Below are 14686 nucleotides of genomic sequence, written 5' to 3' on the forward strand. Positions count from 1 at the left end.
AACTAGATATATTTTACCAGGGCTATACTAACTAGATATATTTTACCAGGGGTGTACTAACTAGATATATTTTACCAGGGCTATACTAACTAGATATATTTTACCAGGGGTGTACTAACTAGAGATATTTTACCAGGGGTGTACTAACTAGAGATATTTTACCAGGGGCTATACTATCTAGAGATATTTTACCAGGGGTGTACTAACTAGAGATATTTAACCAGGGGTGTACTAACTAGAGATATTTTACCAGGGGCTGTACTAACTAGAGATATTTTACCAGGGGTGTACTAACTAGAGATATTTAACCAGGGCTGTACTAACTAGAGATATTTAACCAGGGCTGTACTAACTAGATATATTTTACCAGGGGTGTACTAACTAGAGATATTTTACCAGGGGTGTACTAACTAGAGATATTTTACCAGGGGCTGTACTAACTAGAGATGTTTTACCAGGGGTGTACTAACTAGAGATATTTAACCAGGGCTGTACTAACTAGATATATTTTACCAGGGGTGTACTAACTAGATATATTTTACCAGGGGTGTACTAACTAGAGATATTTTACCAGGGGTGTACTAACTAGAGATATTTTACCAGGGGCTGTACTAACTAGAGATATTTTACCAGGGGTGTACTAACTAGAGATATTTTACCAGGGGTGTACTAACTAGAGATATTTTACCAGGGGCTGTACTAACTAGAGATATTTTACCAGGGGCTTTACTAACTAGAGATATTTTACCAGGGCTGTACTAACTAGAGATATTTAACCAGGGCTGTACTAACTAGATATATTTTACCAGGGGTGTACTAACTAGAGATATTTTTCCAGGGGCTGTACTAACTAGAGATATTTTACCAGGGGTGTACTAACTAGAGATACTTTACCAGGGGTGTACTAACTAGAGATATTTTACCAGGGGCTGTACTAACTAGATATATTTTACCAGGGGTGTACTAACTAGAGATATTTTACCAGGGGTGTACTAACTAGAGATATTTTACCAGGGGTGTACTAACTAGAGATATTTTACCAGGGGTGTACTAACTAGAGATATTTTACCAGGGGCTGTCCTAACTAGATATATTTTACCAGGGGCTGTACTAACTAGAGATATTTTACCAGGGGTGTACTAACTAGAGATATTTTACCTGGGGCTGTACTAACTAGAGATATTTTACCAGGGGTGTACTAACTAGATATATTTTACCAGGGCTATACTAACTAGATATATTTTACCAGGGGTGTACTAACTAGAGATATTTTACCAGGGGCTGTACTAACTAGATATATTTTTCCAGGGGTGTACTAACTAGAGATATTTTACCAGGGGCTGGACTAACTAGAGATATTTTACCAGGGGTGTACTAACTAGAGATATTTTACCAGGGGCTGTACTAACTAGAGATATTTTACCAGGGGCTGTACTAACTAGAGATATTTTACCAGGGGCTGTACCAACTAGAGATATTTTACCAGGGGCTGTACTAACTAGAGATATTTTACCAGGGGTGTACTAACTAGAGATATTTTACCAGGGGCTGTACTAACTAGATATATTTTACCAGGGCTGTACTAACTAGATATATTTTACCAGGGGCTGTACTAACTAGAGATATTTTACCAGGGGTGTACTAACTAGATATATTTTTCCAGGGGCTGTACTAACTAGAGATACTTTACCAGGGGTGTACTAACTAGATATATTTTTCCAGGGGCTGTACTAACTAGAGATATTTTACCAGGGGCTGTACTAACTAGAGATATTTTACCAGGGGCTGTTCTAACTAGAGATATTTTACCAGGGGCTGTACTAACTAGAGATATTTTACCAGGGGTGTACTAACTAGAGATATTTTACCAGGGGCTGTACTAACTAGAGATATTTTACCAGGGGCTGTACTAACTAGAGATATTTTACCAGGGGCTGTACTAACTAGAGATATTTTACCAGGGGTGTACTAACTAGAGATATTTTACCAGGGGCTGTACTAACTAGATATATTTTACCAGGGGTGTACTAACTAGAGATATTTTACCTGGGGCTGTATTAACTAGAGATATTTTACCAGGGGTGTACTAACTAGATATATTTTACCAGGGCTATACTAACTAGATATATTTTACCAGGGGTGTACTAACTAGAGATATTTTACCTGGGGCTGTATTAACTAGAGATATTTTACCAGGGGTGTACTAACTAGAGATATTTTACCAGGGGCTGTACTAACTAGATATATTTTACCAGGGCCGTACTAACTAGATATATTTTACCAGGGGCTGTACTAACTAGAGATATTTTACCAGGGGTGTACTAACTAGATATATTTTTCCAGGGGCTGTACTAACTAGAGATACTTTACCAGGGGTGTACTAACTAGATATATTTTTCCAGGGGCTGTACTAACTAGAGATATTTTACCAGGGGCTGTACTAACTAGAGATATTTTACCAGGGGCTGTTCTAACTAGAGATATTTTACCAGGGGCTGTACTAACTAGAGATATTTTACCAGGGGTGTACTAACTAGAGATATTTTACCAGGGGCTGTACTAACTAGAGATATTTTACCAGGGGCTGTACTAACTAGAGATATTTTACCAGGGGCTGTACTAACTAGATATATTTTACCAGGGGCTGTACTAACTAGAGATATTTTACCAGGGGTGTACTAACTAGATATATTTTTCCAGGGGCTGTACTAACTAGAGATACTTTACCAGGGGTGTACTAACTAGATATATTTTTCCAGGGGCTGTACTAACTAGAGATATTTTACCAGGGGCTGTACTAACTAGAGATATTTTACCAGGGGCTGTTCTAACTAGAGATATTTTACCAGGGGCTGTACTAACTAGAGATATTTTACCAGGGGTGTACTAACTAGAGATATTTTACCAGGGGCTGTACTAACTAGAGATATTTTACCAGGGGCTGTACTAACTAGAGATATTTTACCAGGGGCTGTACTAACTAGAGATATTTTACCAGGGGTGTACTAACTAGAGATATTTTACCAGGGGCTGTACTAACTAGATATATTTTACCAGGGGTGTACTAACTAGAGATATTTTACCTGGGGCTGTATTAACTAGAGATATTTTACCAGGGGTGTACTAACTAGATATATTTTACCAGGGCTATACTAACTAGATATATTTTACCAGGGGTGTACTAACTAGCGATATTTTACCAGGGGCTGTACTAACTAGAGATATTTTTCCAGGGGTGTACTAACTAGAGATATTTTACCAGGGGCTGGACTAACTAGAGATATTTTACCAGGGGTGTACTAACTAGAGATATTTTACCAGGGGCTGTACTAACTAGAGATATTTTACCAGGGGCTGTACTAACTAGAGATATTTTACCAGGGGCTGTACTAACTAGAGATATTTTACCAGGGGTGTACTAACTAGAGATATTTTACCAGGGGCTGTACTAACTAGATATATTTTACCAGGGCTGTACTAACTAGATATATTTTACCAGGGGCTGTACTAACTAGAGATATTTTACCAGGGGTGTACTAACTAGATATATTTTTCCAGGGGCTGTACTAACTAGAGATATTTTACCAGGGGTGTACTAACTAGATATATTTTTCCAGGGGCTGTACTAACTAGAGGTATTTTACCAGGGGCTGTACTAACTAGAGATATTTTACCAGGGGCTGTTCTAACTAGAGATATTTTACCAGGGGTGTACTAACTTGATATATTTTACCAGGGGCTGTACTAACTAGATATATTTTACCAGGGGCTGTACTAACTAGAGATATTTTACCAGGGGCTGTACTAACTAGAGATATTTTACCAGGGGCTGTACTAACTAGAGATATTTTACCAGGGGTGTACTAACTAGAGATATTTTACCAGGGGCTGTACTAACTAGAGATATTTTACCAGGGGCTGTACTAACTAGAGATATTTTACCAGGGGTGTACTAACTAGAGATATTTTACCAGGGGCTGTACTAACTAGAGATATTTTACCAGGGCTGTACTAACTAGATATATTTTACCAGGGGCTGTACTAACTAGAGATATTTTACCAGGGGTGTACTAACTAGAGATATTTTTCCAGGGGCTGTACTAACTAGAGATATTTTACCAGGGGTGTACTAACTAGATATATTTTTCCAGGGGCTGTACTAACTAGAGATATTTTACCAGGGGCTGTACTAACTAGAGATATTTTACCAGGGCTGTTCTAACTAGAGATATTTTACCAGGGGTGTACTAACTAGAGATATTTTACCAGGGGTGTACTAACTAGATATATTTTACCAGGGGCTGTTCTAACTAGAGATATTTTACCAGGGGTGTACTAACTAGAGATATTTTACCAGGGGTGTACTAACTAGATATATTTTACCAGGGCTGTTCTAACTAGAGATATTTTACCAGGGGTGTACTAACTAGATATATTTTTCCAGGGGCTGTACTAACTAGAGATATTTTACCAGGGGTGTACTAACTAGATATATTTTACCAGGGCTGTTCTAACTAGAGATATTTTACCAGGGGTGTACTAACTAGAGATATTTTACCAGGGGTGTACTAACTAGATATATTTTACCAGGGGCTGTTCTAACTAGAGATATTTTACCAGGGGTGTACTAACTAGAGATATTTTACCAGGGGTGTACTAACTAGATATATTTTACCAGGGCTGTTCTAACTAGAGATATTTTACCAGGGGTGTACTAACTAGATATATTTTTCCAGGGGCTGTACTAACTAGAGATATTTTACCAGGGGTGTACTAACTAGATATATTTTACCAGGGCTGTTCTAACTAGAGATATTTTACCAGGAGTGTACTAACTAGATATATTTTACCCGGGGCTGTTCTAACTAGAGATATTTTACCAGGGGTGTACTAACTAGAGATATTTTACCAGGGGTGTACTAACTAGATATATTTTTCCGGGGGCTGTTCTAACTAGAGATATTTTACCAGGGGTGTACTAACTAGAGATATTTTACCAGGGGCTGTACTAACTAGAGATATTTTACCAGGGGCTTACTAATTAGTGCACACCGTATCATTGTTTAAAATGTTTTTAGGACAACAACGAGAGTTTCTATTGAACAAATCCAGCTAGGTGAAAGGGTAGTACGAGGTACAGTAAGCCGTGGTCACTGCTGTGTGTTGCTTTGTGTCAGAAGCACTTTGTATGATCAAAGGGTGCTGGGAGGGAGAGAGAAAGAGAGAGAGAGAGGGAGGGGAAGAGAGAGAAAGAGGGAGGGGAAGAGAGAGAGAGAGAGGGAGGGGAAGAGAGAGAGAGAGAGGGAGGGGAAGAGAGAGAGAGAGGGAGAGAAAGAGAGAGAGAGAGAGGGAGGGGAAGAGAGAGAGAGAGGGAGGGGAAGAGAGAGAGAGGGAGGGGAAGAGAGAGAGAGAGGGAGGGGAAGAGAGAGAGAGGGAGGGGAAGAGAGAGAGAGAGAGGGAGGGGAAGAGAGAGAGCGAGAGGGAGGGGAAGAGAGAGAGAGAGAGAGAGAGAGAGGGAGTTTACACCTTCTCCACACTACTTTCAGAATCGTCTAAAATGTAATTTTATGCTTTAAAATAAAATTTCCATTCCCTGGAACTAAGGGGCCTAGCCCAAATCATGAAAAACAGCCCCAGACCATTATTCCTCCTCCACCAAACTTTACAGTTGACACTATGCATTGGGGCCGTTAGCGTTCTCCTGGCATCCGCCAAACCCAGATTTGTCCATCCGACTGTCAGATGGTGAAGCGTGATTCATCACTCCAGAGAACGCGTTTCCACTGCTCTAGAGTCCAAGCGCGGCGAGCTTTACACCAGTCCAGCTGACGCTTGGCTTTGCACATGGTGATCTTAGGCTTGTGTGCGGCTGCTCGGCCATGGAAACCCATTTCATGAAGCTGACGACGTATAGTTATTTTGCTGATGTTGATTCCAGAGGCGGTCCCGTTCTGTGGGACTGTGTGGCCTACCACTTCGCGGCTAAGCCGTTGTTGTTCCTAGGCATTTCCACTTCACAATAACAGCAATTACAGTTGACCCGGGGCAACTCTAACAGGGCAGACATTTTACAAAATGACTTGTTGTAAAGGTGGCATCTTATGACGGTGCCACGTTGAAAGTCACTGAGCTCTTTAGTAAGGCTATTCTGCTGCCAATGTTTGTTTATAGAGATTGCATGGCTGTGGGCTCGATTTTATACACCTGTCAGGAAAGGGTGTGGCTGAAATAGCCAAATCCACTAATTTGAAAGGGTGTCCACATACTTTTGCATAGATAATATTTTAATGCAGTCATCTCGGTTTTCACTATATATTTTACCTCTTGGGGTTGTCCTTCAAAAACATAATGTTAACTTTCACTGCTATGCTGATGACACACAGCTGTACATTTCGATGAAACATGGTGAACCCCCAAAATTGCCCTCGCTGGAAGCCTGTGTTTCAGACAGAAGGAAGTGGATGGTGGCAAATGTTCTACTTTTAAACTCGGACAAAACAGAGTTCTAGGTCCCAAGAAACAAAGAGATCTTCTGTTGAATCTGACAATTAATCTTGATGGTGGTACAGTTGTCTCATATAAAACTGTGAAGGACCTCGGCGTTACTCTGGACCCTGATCTCTCTTTTGACGAACATATCAAGACTTTTTCAAGGACAGCTTTGTTCCATCTACTTAACATTGCAAAAATCACAAATCTTCTGTCCAAAAATGATGCAGAAAAATTAATCCATGCTATTGTTACTTCTAGGTTAGATTACTGCAATGCTCTACTTTCCGGCTACCCGGATAAAGCACTAAATAAACTTCAGTTAGTGCTAAATACGGCTGCCAGAATCCTGACTAGAACCAAAAAATTTGATCATATTACTCCAGTGCTAGATTCTCTACACTGGCTTCCTGTTAAGGCAAGAGCTGATTTCAAGGTATTACTGCTAACCTACAAAGCATTACATGGGCTTGCTCCTATCTATCTTTCCGATTTGGTCCTGCCGTACATACCTACACGTACGCTACGGTCACAAGACGCAGGCCTCCTAATTGTCCCTAGAATTTCTAAGCAAACAGCTGGAGGCAGGGCTTTCTCCTATGGAGCTCCATTTTTATGGAATGGTCTGCCTACCCATGTGAGAGACGCAAACTCGGTCTCAACCTTTAAGTCTCTACTGAAGACTCATCTCTTCAGTGGGTCATATGATTGAGTGTAGTCTGGCCCAGGAGTGTGAAGGTGAACGGAAAGGCACTGGAGTAACGAACCGCCCTTGCTGTCTCTGCCTGGCCGGTTCCCCTCTCTCCACTGGGATTCTCTGCCTCTAACCCTATTACAGGGGCTGAGTCACTGGCCTACTGGTGCTCTTCCATGCCGTCCCTAGGAGGGGTGCGTCACTTGAGTGGGTTGAGTATCTGACGTGGTCTTCCTGCCTGGGTTGGCGCCTCTCCCCCCTTGGGTTGTGTCGTGGCGGAGATCTTTGTGGGCTATACTCGGCTTTGTCTCAGGATGGTAAATTGGTGGTTGAAGATATCCCTCTAGTTGTGTGGGGGCTGTGCTTTGACAAAGTGGGTGGGGTTATATCCTTCCTGTTTGGTCCTGTCCGGGGATATCATCGGATGGGGCCACAGTGTCTCCTGACTCCTCCTGTCTCAGCCTCCAGTATTTATGCTGCAGTAGTTTATGTGTTGGGGGGCTAGGGTCAGTCTGTTATACCTGGATTATTTATCCTGTCTTATCCGGTGTCCAGTGTGAATTTAAGTATGCTCTCTCTAATTATTTCTTTCCTTTCCTTTCCTTTCCTGTTCACCGGAAGTGCTACCTCTCCCAGACCTGCTGTTTTCAACTCTCTAGAGACAGCAGGAGCGGTAGAGATACTCTCAATGATCGGCTATGAAAAGCCAACTGACATTTACTCCTGAGGTGCTGACCTGTTGCACCCTCGACAACTACTGTGATTATTATTATTTGACCATGCTGGTCATTAATGAACATTTGAACATCTTGGCCATGTTCTGTTATAATCTCCACCCGGCACAGCCAGAAGAGGACTGGCCACCCCTCATAGCCTGGTTCCTCTCTAGGTATCTTCCTAGGTTTTGGCCTTTCTAGGGAGTTTTTCCTAGCCACCGTGCTTCTACACCTGCATTGCTTGCTGTTTGGGGTTTTAGGCTGGGTTTCTGTACAGCACTTTGAGATATCAGCTGATGTAAGAAGGGCTATATAAATACATTTGATTTGATTTGATTTGAAGCATAATTTTTTCCTTCACTGGTTGATGACAAGTGCAAATACCTTTGCAACTTTGTATTTGTAGTCAACTTTGTTCTGATGTTATCGACAGTCACAGTCAGACAGACATCTTGACTATCTCTATCGATGCACTTGGGCTGGATCTGAGGTTTTTATTAAGAGCCACGTTACTAACGAAGCCTCTGGGAAACACCTTGGCTAATAAAGATGTGCGTCTGTCTGTGTCTGTGTGATGTAATGGTAATCTCTCACCTGAGGAGGATCTGTGTGCGTCACATCTCTCTACTGAGGTGGAATGCACAGGACAGGAGGCCAAGGGGGCCAGGTGACCAGGGGGCCAGGTGACCAGGGGGGCAGGTGACCAGGGGGCCAGGCGACCAGGGGGCCAATGGGCCAGGTGACAAGGGGGCCAGGTTACCAGGGGGCCAGGTGACCAGGGGGCCAATAGGCCAGGTGACCAGGGGGCCAGGCGACCAGAGGGCCAATGGGCCAGGGTGCCAGGTGATCAGGGGGCCAGGTGACCAGGTGACCAGGGGGCCAGGTGACCAGGGGGCCAGGTGACCAGGGGGCCAATGGGCCAGGGGGCCAGGCGACCAGGGGTCCAATGGGCCAGGTGCCCAGGGGGCCAGGCGACCAGGGGGCCAGGCGACCAATGGGCCAGGCGACCAGGGGCCAGGTGACCAGGGGGCCAATGGGCCAGGTGACCAGGGGGCCAGGGGACCAGGTGACCAGGGGGCCAGGTGACCAATGGGCCAGGTGACCAGGTGACCAGGGGGCCAGGGGACTAGGTGACCAGGGGGGCAGGTGAGCAGGGGGCCAGGCGACCAGGGGGCCAGGGGACCAGGTGACCAGGGGGCCAGGTGACCAGGGGGCCAATGGGCCAGGGGCCAAGATCAAAGAGTGTACAATTTAATCCCAGCCCAGTGGAGAAACTGTATACCCCAGCCAACAGCCAAATATCCCCTGGGGCGTCCAGCGTGTGGAGGGAAGGGGATCACTTTGCCTGGGTCTAAAATGGCACCCTATTCCCTTTATAGTGCACTACTTTTGACCAGGGCCCCTATATAGGGACTAGTGCACTACTTTTGACCAGGGCCCCTATGGGTAGTAGCACTTTACAAAGGGAACAGGGTGCCATTTTGGGACATAAACTAAGCCTGGCTAAAGAGGAGGGACTTCCATTCCATCAGCCAACTTTTCCTGTCACTTGTAACACCAAGCCAGAACGGAGAAACTGAACACCCAGCCTAGTCGCTACTCAAGGCGGAGAGAGGGTGTGTTCCAAACTCCACTGTTTTTGAACAGGGCCAATAGAGTCTGGACAAAAGCAGTGCACTATATAGGGAATAGATTGCCATTTGGGATGCATGTGAGTGTGTGTGATGGGGAGTGGATCTCTGATCTGTAATCCTTGTGACCCAGGTTAAGGGGTGGAGGAGGTACCTTCCATAGACTAACTGTTCCTGTCTCCATGGTAACTGTTCCTGTCTCCATGGTAACTGTGCCTCTCGCCATGTTAACTGTTCCTGTCTCCATGGTAACTGTTCCTCTCGCCATATTAACTGTTCCGGTCTCCATGGTAACTGTTCCTGTGCCATGTTAACTGTTCCTGTCTCCATGGTAACTGTGCCTCTCGCCATGTTAACTGTTCCTGTCTCCATGGTAACTGTTCCTCTCGCCATATTAACTGTTCCGGTCTCCATGGTAACTGTTCCTCTCGCCATGTTAACTGTTCCTGTCTCCATGTTAGCTGTTTATGTCTCCATGGTAACTGTTCCTGTCTCAATGTTAACTGTTCCTGTCTCAATGTTAACTGTTTCTGTCTCCACGGTAACTGTTCATGTCTCCACGTTAACTGTTCCTGTCTCCATGGTAACTGTTCCTGTCTCAATGTTAACTGTTCCTGTCTCAATGTTAACTGTTCCTGTCTCCATGTTAACTGTTCCTGTCTCCACGGTAACTGTTCATGTCTGAACGTTAACGGTTCCTGTCTCCATGGTAACTGTTCCTGTCTCCATGTAAACTGTTCCTGTCTCCGTGTTAACTATTCCTGTCTCCATGGTAACTGTTCCTGTCTCCATGTAAAATGTTCCTGTCTCCACGTTAACTGTTCCTGTCTCCACGTTAACTGTTCCTGTCTCCATGGTAACTGCTCATGTCTCCATGTTAACTGTTCCTGTCTCCACGGTAACTGTTCATGTCTGCACGTTAACGGTTCCTGTCTCCATGGTAACTGTTCCTATCTCCATGTAAACTGTTTCTGTCTCCATGTAAACTGTTCCTGTCTCCACGTTAACTGTTCCTGTCTCCATGTAAACTGTTCCTGTCTCCACGTTAACTGTTCCTGTCTCCATGGTAACTGTTCCTGTCTCCATGGTAACTGTTCCTGTCTCCATGGTAACTGTTCCTGTCTCCATGTAAACTGTTCCTGTCTCCATGTAAACTGTTCCTGTCTCCACGTTAACTGTTCCTGTCTCCACGGTAACTGTTCATGTCTGCACATTAACGGTTCCTATCTCCATGGTAACTGTTCCTGTCTCCATGTAAACTGTTCCTGTCTCCATGTAAACTGTTTCTGTCTCCGTGTTAACTGTTCCTGTCTCCATGGTAACTGTTCCTGTCTCCATGGTAACTGTTCCTGTCTCCATGTAAACTGTTCCTGTCTCCATGTAAACTGTTTCTGTCTCCGTGTTAACTGTTCCTGTCTCCATGGTAACTGTTCCTGTCTCCATGTAAACTGTTCCTGTCTCCGTGTTAACTGTTCCTGTCTCCATGGTAACTGTTCCTGTCTCCACGTTAACTGTCCCTGTCTCCATGTAAACTGTTCCTGTCTCCACGTTAACTGTTCCTGTCTCCACGGTAACTGTTCATGTCTGCACATTAACGGTTCCTGTCTCCATGGTAACTGTTCCTGTCTCCATGTAAACTGTTCCTGTCTCCATGTAAACTGTTTCTGTCTCCGTGTTAACTGTTCCTGTCTCCATGGTAACTGTTCCTGTCTCCATGGTAACTGTTCCTGTCTCCATGTAAACTGTTCCTGTCTCCATGTAAACTGTTTCTGTCTCCGTGTTAACTGTTCCTGTCTCCATGGTAACTGTTCCTGTCTCCATGTAAACTGTTCCTGTCTCCGTGTTAACTGTTCCTGTCTCCATGGTAACTGTTCCTGTCTCCACTTTAACTGTTCCTGTCTCCACGTTAACTGTCCCTGTCTCCATGTAAAATGTTCCTGTCTCCATGGTAACTGTTCCTGTCTCCACTTTAACTGTTCCTGTCTCCACGTTAACTGTCCCTGTCTCCATGTAAAATGTTCCTGTCTCCATGGTAACTGTTCCTGTCTCCACTTTAACTGTTCCTGTCTCCACGTTAACTGTCCCTGTCTCCATGTAAAATGTTCCTGTCTCCATGGTAACTGTTCCTGTCTCCACTTTAACTGTTCCTGTCTCCACGTTAACTGTCCCTGTCTCCATGTTAACTGTTTCTTTCTCCATGTTAACTGTTCCTGTCTACATGTTAACGGTTCCTGTCTCCATGGTAACTGTTCCTGTCTCCATGGTAACTGTTCCTGTCTCCATGTTAACGGTTCCTGTCTCCATGGTAACTGTTCCTGTCTCCATGGTAACTGTTCCTGTCTCCATGTTAACGGTTCCTGTCTCCATGTTAACTGTTCCTGTCTCCATGGTAACTGTTCCTGTCTCCATTTAAACTGTTCCTGTCTCCACTGTAACTGTTCCTGTCCCTCCATGTTAACTATTTCTGTCTCCATGGTAACTGTTTCTCCATGTTAACTGTTTCTGTCTCCACGGTAACTGTTCATGTCTCCACGTTAACTGTTCCTGTCTCCATGGTAACTGTTCCTGTCTCAATGTTAACTGTTCCTGTCTCAATGTTAACTGTTCCTGTCTCCATGTTAACTGTTCCTGTCTCCACAGTAACTGTTCATGTCTGAACGTTAACGGTTCCTGTCTCCATGGTAACTGTTCCTGTCTCCATGTAAACTGTTCCTGTCTCCATGTAAACTGTTCCTGTCTCCACGTTAACTGTTCCTGTCTCCATGGTAACTGTTCCTGTCTCCATGGTAACTGTTCCTGTCTCCATGGTAACTGTTCCTGTCTCCATGTAAACTGTTCCTGTCTCCATGTAAACTGTTCCTGTCTCCACGTTAACTGTTCCTGTCTCCACGGTAACTGTTCATGTCTGCACATTAACGGTTCCTATCTCCATGGTAACTGTTCCTGTCTCCATGTAAACTGTTCCTGTCTCCATGGTAACTGTTCCTGTCTCCATGGTAACTGTTCCTGTCTCCATGTTAACTGTTCCTGTCTCCATGGTAACTGTTCCTGACTCCATGGTAACTGTTCCTGTCCCCATGTTAACTGTTCCTGTCTCCATGTTAACTGTTACTGTCTCCATGGTAACTGTTCCTGTCTCCATGGTAACTGTTCCTGTCTCCATGTTTGCTTTTCCTATCCCCCTCGGCAAGGCTTCCCTTTCCTATCCGCCTGGGCAGATGTCCCTCTCATTTGGGCCTGGATGGGATGGAAACAGACACATCTGGCGAGAGGGACTGGGTCCACGGAGGAAAGGAGGGAGGGGAGAGATGAGGAGGTGTGGTAAGAGGAGTAGTGGGAGGAGCGAGACCAAATACTATTCCTGTATTTCAACATCCACAACTCTGAGATATCTTCTACTATTCCTACATCTTATTGATGAAACACACACACACACACACACACACAGACACACACACACACACACACACACACACACACACACACACACACACACACACACACACACACACAGACACACACACACACATAAACACATAAACACACACACACACACACACACTCATTGAAGTCCATGGAATGCGGAAGACAACATGAATGGGAGCTACATTCCTGAATAAGGCCAATAACAGAACTTATCTTAATTGAAGTTCACGCATCTAAGGAGAGCATATCTATGGCCATGTCAACAACAGATTTATTTTATGAAATATTCCACGACGTTTACTCACTCTGTTAGCCTATCTACACACATCTCAAAAGCCCACAAACGACCCTTCATTGGGGGGGGGGGGGGGATTTCACTCTGGCATTGGGGGAAAAGCCCTCCCTCTTGTAATTACACAGCTTCCAAAATTACGCATTTGGCACGCTTTACATTCATTGATCTGGCGCATATCGGAGCGCATTAACTGACATCAAAAAAACAATTTTCCAGTCAATATAGTAGATAAACCAAAAGAGTATGAAAACACACCATGACTTACTGTTGTCAGGCGGCCCTTGGACCATGTTGAACTTGTATATCTCTTTGGCATAATATTCGGTCTCCGTGTTGTCTTGGCCGCAACTTTGCTGCCGGTCTCTCCCCAACTCCTCAAGCAGCTCCCGGGTACTGTTATACAAGGCCTGGATCTGGTAGGGGACCTGACTGGGTCCCAGGGAGTGTGGCGGGCTGGTCGTCCGGAGCTTACTCAGTATCTGTCCCCGTATCGCCTCGACCCTTTTCCGCTTCACATGGTCTATATCTACGGTAGCGCATGTTGAGAAAGATAGGCTCGTGGTGGCGCAGTTTAAGAGTAGGACAAACAGAAGAGTTTTACCCAGATACATGTCTCTGTTTCTCTCTGATTGGTTTCGGAAGCACTTCGAATAATAACAGATTACTGACGGATTCACATGTGACTATTTCCCAAGGTTCCTACGCGTAAAAATATGTTCAAAACTTGTCATAATCAAATTAATAGCAGTCTCTTAACTAACTTTTCTCTTTACTTGTATTAGTCTCCTTCATACACATACGCCCTCTCCCGAGGAAAACCCTTTCTGTTGGTTTGTATTCCAGAGAAATCCAGGTGTATATTCGCCCATCAGACATCGCCTTTCCAAAGGAATGAATTCCCCAGCGCGCGCCAAACCTAAAATCTACCCAGCGCAGTAATGGTCTCCATCATCGTTTGTCTTTCTCATTCTTGTATTTAACTATTTTATTTCAATTATGTCGCCCAACTCGCCCCACAAGCTCTGCATCCTTCCTTTTTTTTTTGTCTTTAAGAACTTCGTGCTTGGCTCTGACCCGCACGCATCCTGACGCGACTGTGCCTTGCTGCAGTCACCTTGCGGAGCTATGAGCATTCAGCATGGGCTCACTTTTTTTTTATACCGAATGCTGTGACGTCTTGATAGAGGACGGACCGCAGGTTATCCAATGATTATTATATGATAGACGTCTATATGTAGGCATTGGTTGAAGCTGTGTTAAAATTAATTCAAATCTCCTTACCTTCATATTTAAGACAAAATGACATGGATCTCTGTCCTTTGATCTGATGAGTCCAAAGATGATATTTTTGGTACCAACCGTGTCTTTGTGAGAGTAGGTGAACAGATGATCTCTGCATGTGTGGTTCTCACGGTGAAGCATGGGGGAGGAGGTG

The 14686-nt window shown here is 44.3% G+C and overlaps 1 protein-coding gene across 2 annotated transcripts in view; it reads right to left on the reverse strand.

Annotated features, from left to right (window-relative positions):
- The window catches only part of LOC110529294 (transforming growth factor beta-3 proprotein), a 36114-nt gene extending 21732 nt beyond the window's left edge, over positions 1 to 14382 (reverse strand). For both annotated transcript variants that reach the window (XM_036984604.2, XM_090242445.1), the window contains exon 1: positions 13517 to 14382. In XM_036984604.2, the coding sequence (XP_036840499.1) occupies positions 13517 to 13862 (346 nt within the window). In that variant the 5' untranslated portion in view covers positions 13863 to 14382. The remainder of the gene's footprint in view (positions 1 to 13516) is intronic.
- Between the last annotated feature and the right edge of the window lie 304 nt (positions 14383 to 14686).

This window comes from Oncorhynchus mykiss, chromosome 8, assembly GCF_057628025.1.
Source record: "Oncorhynchus mykiss isolate SJ-2025 chromosome 8, ASM5762802v1, whole genome shotgun sequence".
Taxonomy (NCBI): Eukaryota; Metazoa; Chordata; class Actinopteri; order Salmoniformes; family Salmonidae; genus Oncorhynchus; species Oncorhynchus mykiss.